The 22,229-nt window shown below is 43.1% G+C and overlaps 1 protein-coding gene across 12 annotated transcripts in view; it reads left to right on the top strand.

Annotated features, from left to right (window-relative positions):
• Nucleotides 1–22,229, top strand: part of KLF12 (KLF transcription factor 12) — a 302,241-nt gene that overhangs the window by 79,205 nt on the left and 200,807 nt on the right. For 11 of the 12 annotated variants that reach the window (XM_061629982.1, XM_061629993.1, XM_061629990.1 and 8 more), the window contains exon 2: nt 19,710–19,798. In XM_061629982.1, the coding sequence (XP_061485966.1) occupies nt 19,733–19,798 (66 nt within the window). In that variant the 5' untranslated portion in view covers nt 19,710–19,732. Of the gene's footprint in view, nt 1–18,134; nt 18,159–19,709; nt 19,799–22,229 lie in introns of those variants that run through there. The other variant, XM_061629987.1, reaches the window with a different exon arrangement.

Below are 22,229 nucleotides of genomic sequence, written 5' to 3'. Positions count from 1 at the left end.
TTGAAATACCTGTTGCTTGGGCTACAGTCCTATACTCACCTGGTAATAAGTCCCATTGAACTCAGTGGGGCTTACTTCTGAGGGGGCGTGCATAGGATTGCACTGTTCATTTACTCTTACAAGTTTAATGCTGGGCAACTGGGTGGGCACTTCAGTTTTTTTACCTGAGCTACCAAAATGTCTAAGGCCGCCTCTGAGAAGGCACATCTTAACAATGGCTTGGGAGCATCATACCGATGACAAAACATAACAAAGCTTTCCTATCACTAATTCAGATGTCGAGTGGTTTTATTAAATCCGCCTGCCTTTTTGTATGTCTAATCAGATTGCAGATTTATCTGTGGCTAATGCAGTTTCTTATATTTTCTGTGAAATGTAACCATGTGGAGCAGCTTCACAAGCCCGGAGGCTGCATTACTATCTATACTAAATCTATAGTATGTCCTATTACCAAAACTCCAGTAACAGTGGGAGACTGTGTGTGATTACTGTCACATCCATACACTCTGTTTGCTAGGAGGAAAGTAACGGCTCTTGGATAGTCTCTGTCATCTTTAACTTCATCCCTTTGGCTTTGCGCAAGAGTATAAATGTGAACAGAAACATAAAAAGGATAACGTATATGAATCCCAAGAGTGTGATCTGGTGCCGAGCATCAATCCACTTCTCTCTTCTTTGTCAGAATCTTTACAGTTTACATCAGGCTGAAGCAAAGGGGGAGGCTGGTAGGATGCCTTGTCACACTCTGTTATGAATACAGATATCCAGGAACAAGCAGCATAAGAAATGGCAGCATTAAAATGATGGACACTCTAAACTGGAGGAATAAGGAGGCCAACTGATTTCCAATTAACATAACATTGCAGACCTCGAAGGTGCCTAAAGATCATCAAGTCCAGCCTTCTCTAGCCTGGTGCCCTTTAGAGATTGTTGCCTTCCAACTCTGATCATCCCTGATGATTGGCCATGCTGGCTGATGGGAGTCCATCATCTGGAAAACCACCAGGTTGGGCTAGTCCAGTTCAGGGTCATAATTGTTTTGGTTTCTATTTCAACAGCTCTGCCCATAATAAGGAGATAACTTTTTATCGACACAGTTTATGTCTCTGTCCTCTCACTCTCTTTTTAGAGACAGAATCAGCTGGGTCTTCTCCCCACCAAACCAATTCATAACTTTTTTGTTGCAGTGTGTCCCTGGTGTGTATGTGTTTAAATAGATTTAAACCAGAGAGATATAAGAGAGTTTTGACTGGGAATGCAAACCAGCCACACCTCTGACTGGTAATATTTAACAGTGGGCTATAGTGCAATACTCCAGCCATACTACCCTAAACGCACCTGATCTTGTTTGATCTCGGAAGCTAGGCCTGGTTAGTACTTGGATGGGAGACCACCTGGGAATACCAGGTGCCATAGGCTCCGAGAAAGGCAATGGTAAGCCACCTCTGAATACCTCTTACCATGAAAACCCTATGAATATATTAAAAAAAAATTCATAGGGTCACCATAAGTCGTAATCGACTTGAAGGCATATGACAACAACAACAGCAGCCTTTCCCAACTTTTGGGTCCCCAGATATTGCTGGACTGCAATTTCCATTATTCCTGACCGTTGGTCATGCTGGCTAGGCTGATGGGAATTGTAGTCTTACAACATCTGGGGTCTCAAAGGTTGGGAAAGGCTGCAATAGAGTCCCCATTACAGGGCTGCTGTAAGCTACTTTTTCTGAGCACAGCCTCTCAACCCAGTCTGCAATGTGGTGATGAAAGCAATGGATAACGTTGCAGGTGGTTGTATTCTCTCAACCTCAGCCCAATCTTCAGCCTGGAATAGAGGGTCTAGTAGCACTGTATAACACTGCAGGGTAAACCCCTCAAGAGTTTCATCTGCAGTATTCAGGGCTGTCATAGCCCACTCTCCCAGACATACCCCCTTGCAACCTGCAGTATGGGCAATGAGCTGCATTTGATTTGGAATCTGCATTAGCAGGGTTATCTTTTAAGTGTTTCACATTAAATAACAGAGTTAGGAAGAGCAGGAAGTCTTCTCTTTGCTGCTATCTTTTGGGTGGGTTGTTGTTGTTTTGTAAGGTAGGGGTTCGGTGGGTCAGTGTGAGCCAGGAAATGACCTATCCAAGTAATGAGATGGTTTTTTCTCTATCCTTTTTATCATGTATGTCTCTTCTTTCCTTTTCTTTTCAGCCATTTTTTTCCGCCACTCGATCAACATTCTGTGGCACAGAGTCCTGATGAGGCTGTTTTGCATTTTTTCCCCTCCTCCCTGCTTTTCTTTTGTAACAAAGTTTTTGTCATTCTTGCAGACCTCAGAGCTTCCCCATGTCTGGCAGTACCTCCCACTTCTTCGTGGGTGCTATGTCAAAGCATAGATCAAACCTCCATCAACACAACCAAGATAAAAACACAAATATCAGCATAAAACTAAGTTTAAGATCCAAATAAAACCTGGAAAGACAGAAAAGCATAAAATCAACATCAGAGTACCTAAAATCCAACAGCACATGACAACGCAGTTGTAAGCCAGCACAGCTTTCCCACCCTGTAGCTAGGCTGCTTGCGATGTCCCCTGGTGCCGCGAGAAGGAGTGTACATGCATAATCTTTGTGTGAAGCCAGTTTTGCGGGGTTAAGGGGAGAGAACAGAGTGTCAGTCCAATCCTCTGTTAATTTGGGGGATCTCTACCATGGGAGAGACCATTTCTTCGCCTGCCCTCATTCCCATTTTAGGCCCCTGGATTATCTGCATCAAGACATCCTACTTAAATATAGAGAGTGATTATTTACTAGGCGTGGAAAGAATTGAGATAAAATGCTATATACAGCATACAAATGCTGTCCATAAATACAGTATGGCCCCGCTTTACAGCGCTTCGCTTTACAGCGTTCCACTAATACAGCGGTTGTCAATTGCAGAAAGGCCCTGCTCCTAAGGGGCTTGTTCTGCTTTTACGGCATTTTTTGGCTGTCGGGCGCCATTTTGGTCAATGTTAGTTTTCGTTTTACAGTGGGGGTCCGGAACGTAACCTGCTGTATGAGTGGGGCCCTACTGTAAAGCAAATAACGTGCATTCCCTGGTCCTGTCAGTTTGTATACCTCTGTGTTTCAGCTTTATAGAAGTGCATAAAATGCATGACATGGAGAAAGTGGATACAGAAAAGTTTTTTCTCTCATAACACTAGAACTCGTGGACATCCAATGAAGCTGAATGTTGGAAGATTCAGGACAGACAAAAGAAAGCACTTCTTCATGCAGCACATAGTTAAACTATTGAACCCGCTCACAGAGGAGGCAGTGCTGGCCACCACCTTGGATGGCTTTAAAAGATGAGACAAATTCATGGAGGATAAGGCTATCAATGGCTAGTAGTCAGGATGGCTATGCTGTCCCTCCGTAGTCAGACGCGGTGAGCTTCTGAATATCAGTTGCTGGAAATTGCAGGAAGGGAGAATGCTCTTACACTTGGTTTCTGCTTGCGGGCTTCCCATTGACAAGAAGCTGGCACTTTCATAGATTTATGGTGGACTTGCCCATTAGTCAACAATTACTGGTATGACGTCTCATTGCAAAGTAGAAGAATGATGGGATACAAGATGTGGGCCCTGTCTGCACTATCATTTAAAGCAGTATTATGCCACTTTAAAAGTCATGCCTTCCCCCAAAGAATACTGGGAACTGTAGTTTGTTAAGGATGCTATGGTCTAAAGGCACGTAAGGCCAGCTCCCGGATGAAGCTAAGCAGGGTCAAGTCTGGTCAGTGCCTGGATGGGAGACCACCTGGGAACCATATGTAAGCTGCCTTGGGTTTCATGAAAAGAAAGGTGGGGTATAAATGTAATAAATAAATAATAAACCCCCATTCCCCTCATAGAACTACAGTTCCCAGTGTTCTCTGGGAAGAGAGATTGTTTGTTAAAACTCTCTGGGAATTGTAGTTCTGTCAGAGGAATAAGAGTTTCCTAGCCACTATCAGCACTAGGGTTGCCAGGTCAGAAGTATCCCAAACCCTGAGACTCTAGGGGTGGGCCTGAATGATGTCACGGGGTGGGTCCAAGTGCCATCATTAATCATGATACATTAAGCATCAACCACAGTTGCTTGACGCATACAATCCATACAAAAACATTTCTCTGAATGGAAATTAAGATAGAAATCTTAGCAAAAAGATGGATAATCTAGCCAGCTCGCTTCTGGCAAAAAGAGCCCTCAAGTGCCCTCAAGCCAGGCCAGTCACCAGAAGGCCACTGTAGGAAGAAGGAGCCTAGTGTTGTGGAGATGTTAGATGGGAGCACTCGGGAGTAAAGATGGATGCCTCCAAAGGATGCAATTCTAAACACACTTACTAAGAGTCTAAGCTCCATAGAACTCAATAGGACTTACTTCTCAGTAGATATGGTTTGGATTGTGTTGTTGGTAAAGCTTGACTAGGGATCACATATCCAAGTAGGGTTGGCAACCCCCTGCCTGGAATGCCCTGCCCCTAACTTTTAACATCCAGATTTCTTTGCAGATTTGACCCTTCACTTCAGAAAGAGGTCTGAGAAATGAGTAAGAAGATTCTCTACCCTTTTCTGTCTCCCTATAAACTCACTTCGTGGGCTACTATAAACTCACTTAGTCAGCCAACCCAATTCCAGTGAATATAATTGACAGAGAGAAAGCACACATGATTTGGTCTACCTTCATAGGCAGCAGCTTGGGAACAACAATTGCAGCCACACTTCTCAGTATGTGAATTCTCTTTTACCACTATTGGGCAAGAAACAAACAACAAGGTGCATCATCAATGGGTTTAAGAAGGTTGAACGGAGGGCATGGAACCACTGTTGTTGCAACCGGTAATATTTCGGAGCAGAGGTATTATATGCTGATAGGGTCTCACTCATGTCAGCAATTGTGCTACAGCATTCTGCACTAACTGCAGCCCCTAGGTCAGGTTGTGCTGCATGGGGATTTCTGTGACCTTGGCTGACTGGCTGCCAGGATTTTTTTAGTTTTGGTTTTTGGTTAGGAATCCAGACTGGTTGTGGGATGCTTAGTTTTCTGCCTTACTTGTAGGAATCTTGTGGTTGCTATGGTACTGCAGTTAAGAAATCATCACTGTCTTTTTCTGTTTGCATTTTGTTTACCTTGTAAGAAACCGATCCTTTAGTGTGGCAGCACCTACACTTTGAAAATCCCTTCCTATTGACATTAGCAGGTGCCTTCATTGTACTCTTTTTGGCACCTTCTAAAAATACTTTTGTTTATGCAAGCCTAACCAGGCATATAGAAGCTATCATTTTTATCCATTTTTAACTCATTGTTCACTTTATTATTTTGAATGTTTTTAAATACCTGTCTAACTGTTTTTACCAATAATTTTATTGTTTTAATTCCTGCTATAAAGCACCTTGAGGGTTGTTTTTACAATAAAGCAGTATATAAATGTTGTAAAGAAAATACATAAATACATTTTGGAGTCAGTGTGGCCCATGGGTCTCTTTCCTCTTTTGTACCGAGTCAAGCCATTTGGTACCATCTAGCTCAGTACTGATGACATGGACTAGCATTGGCTCTCCAAGATTCCAGGCAATAGTCTCTTCCAGAGATTGAATTTTGGATCTTTGCATGCAAAGCATGTGCCCTACCATGGAGCTACAGCCCTGTTTAAAAAAGTATCTTTTAAAATTGTTCATTTCAATTCACTAATGAATGCACAGCATACTAGGGCAGATCCACACCAAGCATTTAAAGCACATTCAACATACATTTGAAGCACATGAATCCCACTACAGAATCCTGGGAACGTAGTTTATCAAAGGTGGTGGGAACTGTGAGGCAGAAACGTCACTTCCCAGGATTCTTTAGGGGAAGTCATGTGTTTTAAATGCGAGTCGGATGTGCTTTAAATGTATTATGTTGATCTCCATAAACTTTGTCTATGTATAAATCATTTTAATTAAATTTTAAAATGGAAATGAGCTATAAAGTTTACTAGGTAACCATGGGCTACGCAGCATCTCTCAGCCTAACAGGCCCCTCAAGGTAAAAAGAACAGACAGGGACCATGCCCACCCCAAGGAAGAAAGGCACACTTAAAATGTAGAGCAAATAATCATTTGTAAATAATCATTTACAACCATAGTGTGAAATCAGACACATATCAAAACATATTATGAAGAAATATTTATATAAGCATGAATGTCAAAGATGTTTATTATTTACACAACCTGTAAAGATATTTCTAGTGTAATCTTATGCATATTTACTCAGAAGCAAGTCCCAATGTATTCAGTGGGGCTTACTTAGACATGCTTTGATTTGGATTCCTGCATTGAGCAGGGGGTTGGACTCGATGACCTTATAGGCCCCTTCCAACTCTACTTTTCTATGATTCTAGGGAAGCATGCATGGGAGTGCAATTCAGTGATAAGGAACTTCACTCACCCAATCCAAAATTCAGAATCATGCCACTTTAAGCTGTTTTGCAACTGTTTTATATTTGTTTTACAATTATTGGATTTTAAATGGTTTTATTTCTTGTTGTGAGCTGCTTTGGTTTCCAGCTCTACCTCACAGGGTTGTTGGAAATATTCAGAGCTTGGAAAAGTTACTTTTTTGAACTACAATTCCCATCGGCCCAATCCAGTGGCCATGCTGTCTGGGGCTGATGGGAGTTGTAGTTCAAAAAAAGTAAGTTTTCCAAGCTCTGGAAATATTCCATATATTCACACACTGGAGATGTAAAAAATACATACACCCCATAGAATAGTTTATTGTTAAAACCAGTTGTCTATTGCAGAACCTTTTTTAAAAAAAACAAACAAACAACTATTAGTTTCCTGCCAAATAAAAGCAGTGACACCTAGGTAAGCCCTGCCTTACTGCTTTTTTTAAAAAAAGGGATCAGAGGGGGAGAGAAAGATTTACAACACAATCTTTTTCTATGTTCACTCAAAGTCCCATTGATTTTCAGCACAATCCTAACCATGTCTACTCAAAAGTAAGTCCAACTGAATTCAGTGGGGTAGGTATGTGGAATTAGCATTGAAGTTTTACTCCCAGAAAAAAAATATTATTTTCAAAACAGGTTATAAGTAAGACAAATATGCTGCCCTCTTCTACAGTCCTGTAAAATTTAAACTTTGTTTGACTCCTTAATTAGAAAAGTATGACACTGAAGCATGTACACTTTTTAAAACTTCTGTTCAAAAATTATTTGAAAAATAAAAAGTATAATATACCATTTTTGCAAGTAATTAAAAAACCTTACATGTATACCTTTATGCCTACGAAGATCCTGTTGTGATCTTCTGTTGTAGTGCAATCCTATGCGTTTTCACTCAGAAGCAAGTCCCAATCCTGTATAGAGAAAGTACTCTGGCTGCTAAAATGTATATATTCCTGATGGGAGACAGGAAGAGGAAACTGTTCTCAGAACCTGAAATGAGGTTAGCTCTTGCTCTTGTCAATCACAACCCTGACTTCTTATTGGCTGAAAACCTCAAAGGGCAGGCGTTAGAGGAAAAGTTAGATCAACTAACGTAGGTGTGTGCGGGCAGCTGACGTTTTGGTGTATATCTCGGGAACCAGACACGTAGAAACTTAAAAAAAAAAAAGCTAAAAGTCCAGAGATTATGGTGAGTTACCCAGAGACTCAGAGAGGACCCCCCAAAACCGGAGTCCCCGGCCAAAAATCAGACATCTGGAAACCCTAATCAGCACCCTTAACATGCTACAGTTCCCAGGATTATTTGGGAGAAGAAATGACATTTAAGATTTCCACCTTTCTTCCATCATGGAGCCAAAGGCCTGAGGCAATGACAGTAAGTCACTCATCCAAAGCACTGACCTGACCTGCTTAGGTTTAGCAAGTTGGTGGCCTTATCTGCCTTCAAGCCTTATCTGGAATCCTGGATTGTTTTACTTACTAACATAAGAGTACATCAGGGAGAGAGAGCTGGACAGATTATTCTGACAGCTAGGATATTGTATTATACATTAAATATTGAATTCCCATTTTGTTTCCAACAATCATTGAATGGTTTAACCGACTATATGCAGTAATGTCAAAGGTTGGGCATATTCTATCAGAATTGATATGTGCTTTATTGACTTTTGAAATAGATGCTTACATATTGGTAACTTCAGACAAATGCATATCATGATGAGTTTGCCTTTATACTACTGTTAATGTTAAAGGTTCCTGTGGTAAAGTATAGTATTTCATTGTCTGCAAAGTGCTCTGTTTAGATTATGTGTTTGTGTTTTTACTGTCTCTCCTGGAGTATACTTAATCTGGCCAGTAACAATTTTTAACAGTTCAATCCTGTACATGTCTACTCAGAAGTAAGTTCCATGGAATTCAGTGAGACTTAGTCTCAAGTTTGTGTGTGTAGGATTGCGCCTTGATTAACCTACCTTAGGATTCAAACCACCCAGTCTTTGGGTGTGATTCTTTGTCATGCAATACAAATAGTTGTTGGATTCAACTGGTATAAACAGTTTTTCTGGTCCTCAAGTTTAGCAGAAGCAGAGTGCATCAAAGTAAGCAACATTTCTTTCAAACAAGATAGAATGACTGCTTTTGTTTTGCTGAAGTGAAAATTAACTTAGATGGGTGGCTAATCTTATTAACTGCATTAATTTAACTGCTACTTAGCTGGTCTTTGGAGATTTGCATAATGGATGAGATATAGATGTTCCAGCCTGCACAACAGCAAGAGTTTATTCCAGTTCAGTATGAATAGGCAGTGTGCTGTTTTATTAACATGATTGCTACAAACAGCAAAGATATCAGAGCAATGAGCATGCAGTGTTGGTAATCAGACCATGGCATGTCATGAGCTGCCTTTTTGTGAAAAAGATCATCACTTTGGTTTAATTTGCTAATGTGTACAAAACTTTCTGAGGAATGAAGAATGACCTGTAGATCAGTACAATCACTTGGAACAGTAAGAGTCTTAAATATTGTGTTATGGTTCCTGTGTTCTGGTCATAACAAGTACTTCTTCACATAATGCATAATTAATTTTTTGAATTCATTATGTGAAGATGAAGTGGTGGCCACTAGCTCAAATGGATTTTTAAATGGATTAGTTGAAGTTCTGGAGGATAAGCTTATCAATGCCTATTGGTTGTAATTGTTAAATGGCGGGATAACTGCTGAAGACCAGCTGTTAGGGATAAATAAGCTTCACCCTTGTGCCATGTTTGTGAGTACCCAGAGACATCTGGCTGGCTGCTGTTGGAAATAAAAATAGTGGAATAGATGGATCTTGGTCTTATCCAACAAGCCCAGTGCAAAAGTGTTGTGGAATACAGCAGAAGACAGGCTCATTCCCTAGTTATTAAGGCTAGTAGTGCTTGGAAACAAAAACTGCTTAGACACATGGAATTGATTTATGGACACATACGTTTTAAAAAGTTCTGTCCCTCCCTCATTTCAGATCACATCTAAGTATTCCCAGGATCTCTGGTTATTCTTGTGGCATAAAAGTAGCCACCACAAATGGTTGTAGGCATAAAGTTATGAGCATACATGCATGAAGCAGCCATGGTTAAGACTGGTGTTAGTGCAACATGGTTAAGACTGGTGGCAGATGGCGGCCTGCAGGTTTCATGCTGAAGAAGGTAAGGGTTGGGGGAAGAGACCACATGGGCCTGTGGCCCAACCCTGGACCTGTTGTAAGGAATCAGGAGCTCTAGAATTGCACTGGACCTAAATGTTTAAATTGCATTCAAAGTAAGGCGTGTGTTATTGTAAAATAGGTATCTGCTCAATGTATTGAATTTATTCCACATTTTAAAATGAACAGCTGAAAAGATAAATGATGGAAGTCAAAGTTGCAAAATCTTTTCTTAATAGCTAGTGATTTATTCTTCCTGTCATGGAACAGCAGGTAGAATGGCTGTTCTTTCATATAATTCTAAATGGTGCTGGATTTATTGAAGTGTTCCTGCAATATTTGAACTGTGTCACTCCTATACTTTATGGGAATGTAGTGTGGCCCATGATTACCTGGAGCAAAGTAATGGGAGTCAAAAGGAAAAGCTTAAGGGTCCAAAAACCTTGGGTTGTGTTCCTCGCAATGCTGTAAAGTGTCCAACAAGAAGGGCATCACCGGTCAATGCACACATGTGCAATTTTGATAGCAAATGTTTTCAATCTGTGGGGGTACCACATGTATATTCATCATTCGCTCACACAGTGCATCTAAAAGATAAACTAGAAATACAGCAAGAATGGGAGAAAAAGTAAAGGAGATTATCAGCCACTAAATAGGAAAAAATATTGTCGCTCAGTGATAGAGTACATGCAGGGCGGTCCCACGTTCAGTCTCCAACATCTCCACTTAAAAAAAAAAAATCCAGCTGAGAAAGACCGCTCTCTCCCTGAAACCTTGGAAAGTCAAAGTAGACAGAGTAACTAGATCAGAGGTGGGGAGCCTCACACCTACCACCCTACATCTGGCTTCATAGAGAAAATTGAGAGCTGGAGCAAAGTGTGCTCAGCTGATAGGTGATGGGAATGTACCTTGCTCCAGGTGGGGGAAGCAGTTTCCACTGAAACTGCTGTTAAAATGAAGGAAAAAACCTTGGCACCCTGGATTATGAAGATGCATTGTTGAAATTAAACATGGTTAGCGTTAACCATAGTTTACAGATTAGACAATACACGAAACCATGGTTAACTAACAGCAAAAGTGAACACTTCTAAACTCCTCCTTTTCAGCTATGTGTGTAATGCAAATAGGGCAATGTATGTTTCCTTTCACATCCCACCCTGCCATATGGAAGTGACCAGGGTGGTTTCATATTATGCTCATCTACCAGTGACATTTTCATGAAGGCTTTGGCAGAGGTGAAGTCACCATACGTGATTATGAGAGAACATAATACTTCACAGTGCATTGTCAGACCTCCATGCTGTATGGCCAGTAACTCTGTGCCAAAAATACACTAATGAGGGTTTAGAATTGCAGCAGGAAGCAATTAATTAATGGTGCCTCTTGAGTTCAAAGGTACTCACACTGGAAGATCATAAAACATTGGGTATATTTGCTCTTCCTCGTAATTGGCCTGACATACTTCTATCAAGCACTTCTTACCTTTAAAAGCATAAGTATTTAAAATCTTTGATTTCACAGAATAAAGAAATCTACAGCCAAAGGCCCTTCATTTGTCTCTTACTGAATTTGATCACAATTGCTTCAGTTACTTGTTCTCTTTTTCACCGTTTACTGTTGTAAACTTCACCTCTTTTCATTACTAAACTCTTGTTCTGTTTTCCTAGTATTAGGAGTCACAGGATGAAATTATAAAACCTTGATGTGAAATTTATTTTTACAATAGTGTTAAATTGGTTACCTGCCAGTCTGATTTTAGAAAAAAGCAACATAATGAAAACAAAACCAGCTTCGCCCTTGAAGGCTGATGGATGACTTACTTGGTGGCTTGTTACTTTTTAATTTATCAGTTCCCACATTTTGTCTGAGACAGCTTTTCAGGTGTGGGTAGTTCTCCATCTTCTGCAGTGACAGTTGATGCAAAGATTTGTTCTCAGTACCTTTGCCATATAACAATTTAATTTCCTTATATTTATAATATTAACATTTATGCCAAAGATACATGGGTGGGGTTCTGTTTGTGCAACGGGGCTTTCCCACTGCCCTCTTCCCACTACTGCCTTTGGAAGAGTTGCAAGTGATTTGGTGCAAGGGGCTGCAGCTGGGCTGGGCTGGTGACTGGCAAAAATCAGAGAATGTCTCAATGCAGATTTTGCATTACAACTAGAAAGAAGTGTGAGGGCAGGGCTGTGGAGTCGGTACGCCAAACCTTCGACTCCGACTCCTCTATTTTTCTACTGTCCGACTCCAACTCCACCCAAAATTGCTTCCAACTCCACAGCCCTGGAAAGGGCTGTAAATGTCTTTTTAAATTGGAAGCTCTCATAGGAGCATTTTTATCGCTGCCTGAATATACGCTGATCTTGGCATCACAGCATTTGCCTTCATCTGGGTCCTGTGTCATACACTGACACACAAAATGTTTTCCATCTTGAGTTATGGTGAAATGCTCAACTACAGCTGACTTCATGGGAAGCTTCTTTGACATTTTGAATTTATATTTTAAAAAATTTGTCAATCAAAATTTATTTTGAAGTCGGAGTCGGTACATTTCTACCGACTCCGACTCCACCTAAAATTGCTTCCAACTCCGACTCCACAGCCCTGTGTGAGGGTGAAAGCTACTCTGTGGGTTTCTGATGCATAAACAAATTACAAGCCACATTTATGTGTTGCTAATACATTAAATTAGTATCCAATCAGTTTTTATGGCCTGCTTTCTTAGGATCAAATTCTAATCCGAATTCTATTGCAGTGGTTCCTAACCTTTATGATTATGGGACCCACTTTGTAAGCTCAAAAAAAATTGTGACCCCCCCCACGCTAATTGTAATTTTAGCCTCTGTTAAAAAAATGTTGCATGGCAAAAATCGCATCTCCAAATATCCCTTTCCATAAAAAGCTCTCTGTAGACAGGAAGGTGTTGCTTTTTTTTCTTAATGCAGAGTTCCAATCAAATTGGTATCTGTGACGCCCTTCCCTGGCTCTCCCTGTCAGGTTCCTACCTGCGCGTGGCTACTGCCTGTCACTAGGCACCACCAGGGACTCCACCAGTCCGGACTGTCTTTTTTTATTGTTTCTCTCCCCGCTCTAGCACAGATCTCAACAGATCCCCCTGCTAGGCAACCACCAGTCACGTCCTAATACTAGTATTCCCAGAGACTCTGAATACTGGTATTGTTATTCTCTTCACCGCTGCCACCATTTGTTACAGTTCCCCTTCAGCCTTGGTCATTACCTTACCCTCCCTTCTGGTCTGTGAAACCCCAGCCAAGGATCAGGGCTTTGGTAAACCAAATTAAGTATTTATTAAAGATAACAAAGCTAACAAGATTAACAAGATTTCTTCTTAAGGCACATAAGCATATGGTTTTACTCAATACTAATCCGAACTCCACCCCCCTCCTTCTCCACTCTCTCCTGGCAAACCACTCTCTCAAACCCACCAAACAACCCACTCTTTCTCTTCTCCCCCCCCAGATTCCACTCTCACTCTTCCTTTTATACGTTCAGCCATTTTAAACACTCAGCCAATCATCTAGCATTCTACTGCCCATTCACTCCCCCTCCTCTTTCACTCCACATACCATGTATCTGCTAAACAACAACACTTACCATATATACATTAATATAGGAACATCACAGTATCCCCCTCCCCCACAGTCTGAAGATGTACAGTCCTGTCTCCCAACACAAGGGGGTTACACTGTTGGACTAAGATCCAGGTTCAAATCCCCACACACAGCCATGAAGCCCACTGGGTGACCTTGGATCAGACACAGTTTCTCAGCCTGACTTTTCACACAGAGTTGGTGTAAGGATAAAATGGAAATGGGTGGGGAACCATGTGCACTGCCTTGAGCAACTTGGAGGAAAGGTGGGATATAAATGCAATAATTAATAACTAACTATATATATATATCAAGAAGCAGCAATGTGGTCGTTGTGGGGATGTTAGATTGTGAAGACAAAAGGGTGGATAGATTGAGGAGGGGGGTCCATGCTTTCACCTCTGTACCTGACTATCTTCGCTCTTTATGACTTCCTAGCACTTTTGATTTTCAGTTTTGCCTTTTCTTGATTCATCCTACATTCGCTGAGTCTCCTTCTTTAGTCTTTCTTAAGTTTTCTACTGTGATTTTGTTCTTATGTTTAGTTCTGAAGTGGTAGAAATGGGTGGAGTGTACTCTTTCAGATGGTGTGTGGCAAAATCACATCTCCAAATGTCCCTTTCCATTAAAAGCTCCCTGCAGACAGAAACCCAGAATCATGAATTGCATTAGAAACTCCCTGATGTGCTAGTCTTCTATCTGCAGGGAGGTGTTGCTTTCTTTTTGTAATGCAAGGGTCCAGTCAAATTGGTATCCCCCTCCCACCCACCCACCCACCCACACTTTGAAGATGTACAGTCCTGTCTCCCAACACCAGTGGGTGACAGTGTTGAGCTGCTGAGCTTTTTTAAAAAAACAAAACAAGGAGCAGCAATGTGGCGGTGATGGGGATGCTAGATTGTGCACTGCAGACAACAGGGTGGATGGATTAAGTTGGGTGGTTAGTGCTTTTCAGCCTTAGAATGATCATCAGAACTGATGACTTGGTTAGCATGCATTTGGGGAATGAGAGCGGAGCAGAAGACAGATCAGCGCATGCACACACACAAACACACCTGTCTCTCCTGCAAGCATCTGCAGGTGTGCATGCATTCGGACATGTGGGAGGGTGGTAAGCCCTCAACTGCCACAGCATCTTGTAGAGAGAGAATGCGGGTAGAGGATAGGTGGAAGAAAGGTGGGATGCTGGCACACACACTTAGCCTCAGAGATGGGGGGGGAGCAAGTCCTGAGCTATCTCACTGGTTCTTGGCTCCATCTGGGCTGATGGCGAGATCTGGGCAGCCTCACAAATAAGAATAATTTTTAAAAGGAAGCAGGAGCCAAGAAAGGCAGGCAGGCTGGCTGCCAGAAGGAAAGAGGAAAGCAGACTTTCCTTGCAGCCTTGCTTCTTTTTGCTTCACGGAAAGCCCTCTCCTCTCATTCTGAGCAAGGGCGTCAGCAGCAGCGGCAGTGCAAGGAGACGGGAGTAATCCCCTCTTCTTCCTGGTAGCTCCATCCTCAGTCTACTTTGGCATCTGCCATGTGTTTTATAGGCAGAAGCCTGCCCTTGGCATGCCTCAAAGATGCTCTGCCGCTTCAGCAAAAGTCCTCCCTCTTGTTTGGAGCAAGAGGGAGGTGTTGTCTGCTGCAGCAGTGGGGAGCAGACAGCGTTCAGGGAGTGAAGACTTTTTTAAAAAAATTAATAAATAATTCATTTCTTTACTGTTTGCAGCCCCCTTGGATTACTTTGCAGCCCCCTTGGGGATCACAGCCCCCAGGTGGGGAACCACTGTACTATTGGATCTGCCATATAGATAGTAAATTTTTCCATTGGTCACTATATCTAGGACAATTATCTAGTATTTGTATCACTCCACATCCCCCCTGCTTCATATTTCATCTTTCAATACAGATGTTTTGAGTGAAACAGACAATGAACTGCATTTGGACATTATGACAAACCATAGTTTATCATGATGGAAATAAACTGCAGCAAACCTCGGGCCTTTAGACTCTTCCTTCCACTCTCCTCCAGCACAGCTGCAAGGAGACGTTCAGAAGCTTTTGCTTAACTGCACTTTAGTGTTATATCTGAACACTAAACTGGTTAATCTTGATTATGGTTTGTTGAAATAAGCAGGCTTCATAACCCATAGTTTGAAGTTGGCTTATTTCACACAAACAAAAGTTAAGAGTAAGCACAGTCTTTCTAGTTCAGACAAATGACTAGCTGTGGTTGATCAAAAAAGGAAGTGAATGAGCTTCCATGTTCCTCATATCCACACTTCACAAGCGAAAGCAGATTGGCCTGAAACTTACTGTTCAAATGCAGCCAATGCATCTCCAGCCAATGCATACCTTTTGACCAGTCCCTGGTTCTTTCTTTTACTTACAGTAGAGTGTGACAAAGACAAATACTCCAATGAACTGGCCATATATGGTTTCTTCCATGCAGACTGACCCTTGTGAGGAGTGTCTCCTCTTCAGATCTTCTCCTATCCTTGGCTAATCACCAACCCAGCGTTCACCAAAACTATTTATCCTAGTCTTTTTCATGCCTCCATTGTGTGGCTCTCTGCTTCCTATCCACCCCATTTCTCACACAACTGTAACATATCAAGAGACTTTCTAGGAAAGATGAGGTGTACTTCACTTTCAAGCAACTGAAAGTCAGCCTTAGTAGCTAGACAGTACAGAGCCACAGCAGGAAGCAATAGCTGAACGTTACACTTTGAGAGAAATCCCTCAAAGTGCAAAGCACACATTTTGTCTTTGCGTAGCACGTCAAAGAGCCTAAATCACTTTTTGGAATTGAAAACCAAAGTAATTTGATTCAGGTCCTACCCAGGGCCGGATTAAACTGAGGAGGGCCCATAGGCTGATTCTGAGCCACACGCCGTCCTGTCCTATCCCATCTCATCTCCCCCGCTTCACCTACCTTTCCGCTTTTTTTGCGGCTGCGCGCACTGTGCGCACATGTTTGCCATCAATCAAGATGGTGGCCGAGGTTTCCCTAAGGGGCTGAAGCTTCTGCTGCCATCTTGGTTGGTGGAAGCAATGCGCATGTAGCACGCATGCGTGCCATCAACCAAGTTGGCGGCAGAGGCTTCAGCCCCTTAGGGAAACCTCGGCCGCCATCTTAATTGATGGCAAACCACAAAAAACAGCTGAGAAAAAGGTAAGTGGGGGGGATGGCAGGCGGTTCAGAAGCTCTTGTCCCACGATCTGCAGCTCCTGTCCTGCTTCCACAGATCGTGGGCCCCCAAGAGCTCCGGGCCCCTAGGCTTCAGCCTACTAAGCCTAATGGATAATCCGGCCCTGGTCCTACCCAAAGTGTGACAAAGGAATGTAGGATGCTGTCTTATACAGAGTCAGACCACTGGTCTGTCTACACTGACTGGCAGAAGTTCTCCAGAATTCCAGGCAGAGAATTTCTCTGCTGGGGATTGAACCTGAGATCTTCTGCATACAAAGCATACACTCTACCACTCAGTTATGGCCTTTTCCCTATTCTAGATAACTGTATTTGCCCATCTCTTCTGGCTTCAGGTCTCTCTTCAGAGAGGGCAAAACCTTTAGGGATCTGTGAAGGCAGGCTCAGTGGTAAAGGGCATTCCAGATTCTGTACAGTGTTTTTAGAAACATCGCCATGTTCTTAATGATATAACCAAAAGTCAGCATGCACAAACTGGCCAATGGGTCACCCTGTACAGTGTGTAGTCGTTGCCCTGTTTCCTGTCCATGTAACCTCTGAATACTAACAGGAAAAAAGGGAGAAGGTCTTAGCAGCATGTTTGTCGAAGGTATAACCAAACTTGAATCCAGGCCTGGCCAACTTATGACCTACTTAGCGAAATGCAGCAGATTTACTGAAGTCCTCCTGGTTCCCTGCTGTACAGGGTTAGTGGGCTGCATTTGGCTTGATGGGTCACATGTTATGCAGGCCTGCTTTAACGCCGGTGTCAGCCATTCTGCCTGGTGAGAAAAAAAAAGACACTTTGCTGGTTTTGTTGTTTAAAAACCATTAAAACTAATTTCACATAGCATCCCTTCAGTGTAGGGTTGCCAGGTTCAGGGCCTGAGACTGATCCTGTATCTTTAGAAGAGAAAGTCAGCCAAGTGTAGGTGTTCTTGCAACTCTGTCAAGGGAAAAACCACAAGGTAGAATTCTCCCCCCTGCACAACTTTTAAAGATACAGAAGACTTTTTGGAGGCCTGGCCTGGCAGCCAAGAGGTCTTCTGTATCTTTAAAAGTTGTGCAGGGGGAAGGGAGAATTCCACCTTGTGGTTTTTCTCATTACAGTGTTGCAAGAACACCTGCATTTGGTTGACTTTCTCTTCTCCTAAAGATACAGGATCAGTCTCAGGCCAGGAACTTGGCAACCCCACTTCAGTGTAAAGCATACTGCCTTCCTGTCCCACGTGGTTCCTGGAGTGAAGAAAATGAAATCCTTGAATAAATGTTCATCCAACCTGATGTGTGAAGTAGAAGCTAGGCCTTTCTTCTGTGTTTCCCTTTTCTTATTGCAGTGAAAGGGCAGAGCTTCTCTGTTGAGAAATATGCTTTGGGACAACAAAATAGGGTGGAGGAAAGCCACGGAAATAACAGCAAAATGTAAATGTGTTAAATGGCACATGAACTAGTTGAGCTCCTGTGATTTATTATTTGCAAAAAAAGAAGTCACGGTTGCTGGTTAGCTTGCATTTTTTTAAAAAACAGCCCCACTAATGAGTTCATCGCAGTCAGTGGGGGGAAATGGTTAAAGTATATCAGCTGTAAATTGGTGCAAAGCACTAAAAGGGACATTAGCCTCTAATCAGATTCCAACACTTCATTAAACCCACAGGTTTGAGAATTGCTCTTTTGTCTCCCATTCCCTTACTTTCCGTGGGAGGCAGCCCCTTTCTCCAAGAACTCCTCAGGGATGCAGAATAACACGGTTGGCTCATCCTTCTTTCTCTACAGGCTAAGCAGCCTAAGGGCGAGCCTGCGCAGCTGGTAACGCACCATGCTGAATGGGACACATCAGCCATGTGTAGCAGGCTATCAGGGGCTCCATAAAACCTCCTGTTTTTGCTTCCTGCCTGTGACTGAAAAAAGATGTCAAGCAACATAATGTCATCCATTATGGCTGACCATAATGGACGGCCTTTGGGCCATAGGTTAGGCAGGTTTGGGGTGTCTTATTGTAGCATGGCCCACGCTTGCAATAAATATCAGGCTTGGCTTTTTGGAACTCAGAAAAGAGAAAGGACTGTTCTGCTAAGTGTGTGATTGAAATGAGAGCCTTGTTGGCTCCTTTTGGGGCAGGGGCTCCACCCTAGGCTAATGGCCAAAGCACTGATACTGGATGACACCCTAGGACAGCCTTCCCCAACCAGTGTGCCTCCAGATGTTGTTGGACCACAACCCTCATCTTTCCTGACCATTGGCAATGCTGGCTTAGGCTGATGGGAGCTGTGGTCCAACAACATCTGGATGCACACTGGTTGAAAAAGGCTGCCCTAGGATGTGAAAATCTGGGCCTGATAAGAAAACACAAGCTCTTTCTGGGAAGAGGATCTGGAATCATTTTTTTTTTTGCATCTTAGTTGAGCACTTCTAATCACTTATTAGTCCCCCCTTTACCCATCACTCTGAAAGCTAAGGTCCATTCCTTATTTTAAGGGTGGCTTTTCCTTCTAAATGTCAGTTACAGCTTTTATTTGATTGTAAATATCAAGAGCTATGTGTGTTAAAAATGAAAGAAAATCCAGACAAATTCAAATTCTGCATCCAGACAGTCCAGATTCTGTACCAAAAAAAGGTGGATTTTGCACCCTGTATAAATTTATGCCAATTAAAACATTTACTACAAAATCTCTTATTTGCATCATTCAGTTTGCAGAACTCTATTTGTGGAGCTGCAGGGTATTGAAGCTCTACCGCCAATCACAGGACATTAATTTCAGCCACTTTTCTGGCTTCTCAGACTTTAGTAGGCATTAACCACACATTTTGGAGTGCATATTTGCAGTCATGATGACTTGAAACTTTTTTAAAAAAAATAAAGCCCAAGATGCTCAGGAAATGATAGATTATGTGCCCAGTAGTACATTCTGTTTTTGTCTATGGAATTATGGTTTTATAATTCTTAAGAAAAGTGACCTCAAAAAGTAACCAGTGTTGATATTTTGCCAACATATTCTGATTTATTTAAACTTACTTGATGAATTGTTCAACTTTTTAAAAAACTTTTTTTTAAAAAAACTGTTAAATTTGTTTTGTTTTAATATATTTTAATGTCTGTTTTTATGATGTTTTAGTGCTTTTGTTTGCTGCCCTGGGCTCCTGCTGGGAGGAAGGGCGGGATATAAATCAAATAATAAATAAATAAACTTTCATTTCTTTCTTAACTTTGAAAAAAAGGCTTGAACTGGTTAACTGCCCTAGTTACTTCACATTTTCTCCCCTCTCAAAGCTCACCCTTGCTTTCCTTGTTCTCTTTAAGGATATTAACACATTGGAAACAGAATGTTAATGCTTGATGGGATGCCTGCAGTCAGAGTCAAGACAGAGCTGCTGGAATCAGAACAAGGGGTAAGTGCAAGCCCAGCTTCTCTTAATTTAATGTTCCTTTTTGCTGAGTCGCATTGTTGGTAAGCTTTTACAGGTCCCCCTTCCCATTGCCTCCACTCTTCTTCCTATTTTCAAAGGAGATTCTGCAGCAAGGTGCTTACCTAAACAGTAGCTGCTTTTTGTAAGTGCCCTTCTCTAGATTGATTCAGGTACATTTCTCAACTCATCTCCTCCAGTCAACTTGGCCAAGGAAAGAAAGAGTTTTCTGTTACCTGGACATTGTATCACATATGAAAAACACTCTCAACTATAGGTAGCCAAGATAGTGCCCTACAGTTAATTTGGACTCCTAACTCCCATCATCCACAGCCCTCATGACTCATGGTCAGGGATGATGGGACTCATAGAATCGTAGAGTTGGAAGGGCCCTACAAGGCCATCGAGTCCAACCCTCTGCTCAATGCAGGAATCCAGTTGTAGTCCAAAGCATCTGGAGAGCACACGTTGGCTATCCCTGCTCTTAAATCATTGGTTTTCAAACTGGGTCCAAGGAACCCTTGAGCTCCTTTGGAAGCTTGTCAGTGGTTCTTCACTGAGAAAATAGGTGGCCCTCCCTGGGTGTGAGACAGGAGGGAGAGTAGATGGGCTCTGTGTGAAAAAGTTTGAATGGATATGACGGTTCCCAATTCTCACAGAGGCCTTCTGGGATAATTGGCTCCAGCAGGCATTGTTGGTGGGCTTATGTTGGGTCCATATCTGGTGTTTAGGAGGAGTCTTAGTACGGAGGAACATGGGTGATGCCACCCCAATTTCAGTGATTACTGGTAGAGGGAAATATAACCATGGGGAGGTGGTGAATTACCATAGAAGACGAGGGCAAGGCTATCTGTGCCTTGTTCCTTGCTACCACTCCTCTCATGGATGGGTTCCTCATTGCTCATCTGCTGTGCCCACTGGCCTGTGTGTGTTGTTGTTTAACGACAGATTGGTACACAATAAGACCACTGTCATCCATGATTTGATTGTGGCTGAAGGTGTCGATTTGGTGTGCATTACTGAGACCTGGGTGGGTGAGCTTGGAGGAGTTGATCTGACCCAGCTTTGCCCACCTGGATACTTGGTGCAACACCAGCACAGGCTGCAGGGATGGGGAGGAGGAGTTGCTGTGGTCTACAGAACTTCCATCTCTGTCACCAGGAAACCACTCTGTCTTGGAGCTGGCTGTGAGGGCCTGCACCTGGTGTCGGGCCGGGGAGACAGTAAACTTGGGTTGCTGCTGGTGTACCATCCACCCTGCTGCCTGGCAGCTTCTCCGACTGAGCTGGTGGAGGCTGTCTTGGCTGTGATGTTGGAGTAGCCCAGAATGATAGTGGTGGGTGATTTCAGTGTCCATGCTGGGGCTGCCTCTGGTGTTCCAGCTTGGTACTTCATGGCCTTTATGATGACCATGGGGTTCTCTCAAGTTGTCACTGGCCCGATGCATAGGGCAGGACACAGCCTCGACTTGGTTTGCTTCAGATGGAGGAAGGGGTGGTGTGGAGATAGGGGGGTGGATGTCACCTCAGTGTCATGGTCAGACCACTTCCTGGTGAAGTTTAGACTTATGGCTCTGATCCCTGCAGGGGTGGTGGACAAATTAAGATGGTCCACCCCCAGAGCCTAATGGAATCCACAGGATTCCTGAATGCCCTGGGGGAGTTCCCAGTAGAGCAGGTGACCCTGCTGAAGCCCTTGTCACACTGTGGAACAGCGAGGCGCATCGGGCTCTTGACACGGTTGCCTGTGAGCGCCCTCTTCAGCATTGTGGAACCCGGTTTGCACCTTGGTACACCAGTGAGCTAAGGGCAATGAAACAGGCTGGACGACGGCTAGAGCGCAAGTGGCGAAAGACGTGCTGTGAGGCTGATCGCGCACACGTAAAACATCATAACTGTGCCTACTGTGTGGTGGTGAGGGCAGGCAAGAAGGCCCACTTCTCTGCCTCCATCACATCCTCAAGTAGCTGTCCAGTGGACCTTTTCTGTATTGTCAGGAGTCTGTTGACATCAACTCCAGGAAATGGAGTTTTAGACCCTTCAGAGGCTCACTGTGAATTGTTTTTGAATTGTTTGCAAGGCAGTTTGAGGGTAAAGTTGCTCATCTCCGTAGCAGTCTTGATGCCCCATCCACATCTACTGTAGTCCCCAATGAGGTGTCCAGTGCAACGTCTGCTGCAACTTCTTGGGAATGGTTTCAGTTGATGAGGCCTGATGACGTAGACAAGGTGCTTGCGATGATACGGCCAACAATGTGTCCTCTCGACCCTTGTGCTTCTTGGCTTCTTAAAGCTTGCCGAGGGGGTCTGACCGAGTGGATCCAGAGTGTGGTCAATGCATCATTGCGGGAGGGAGTGGTTCCAGCCACCTTGAAAGAGGCGGTGATCCAACCACTCCTGAAAAAGCCCACCCTGGAC

The sequence above is a fragment of the Rhineura floridana genome, chromosome 5 (genome assembly GCF_030035675.1).
Source record: "Rhineura floridana isolate rRhiFlo1 chromosome 5, rRhiFlo1.hap2, whole genome shotgun sequence".
NCBI classification, from domain to species: Eukaryota; Metazoa; Chordata; class Lepidosauria; order Squamata; family Rhineuridae; genus Rhineura; species Rhineura floridana.
This window is presented reverse-complemented; position numbering and strand designations above follow the sequence as displayed.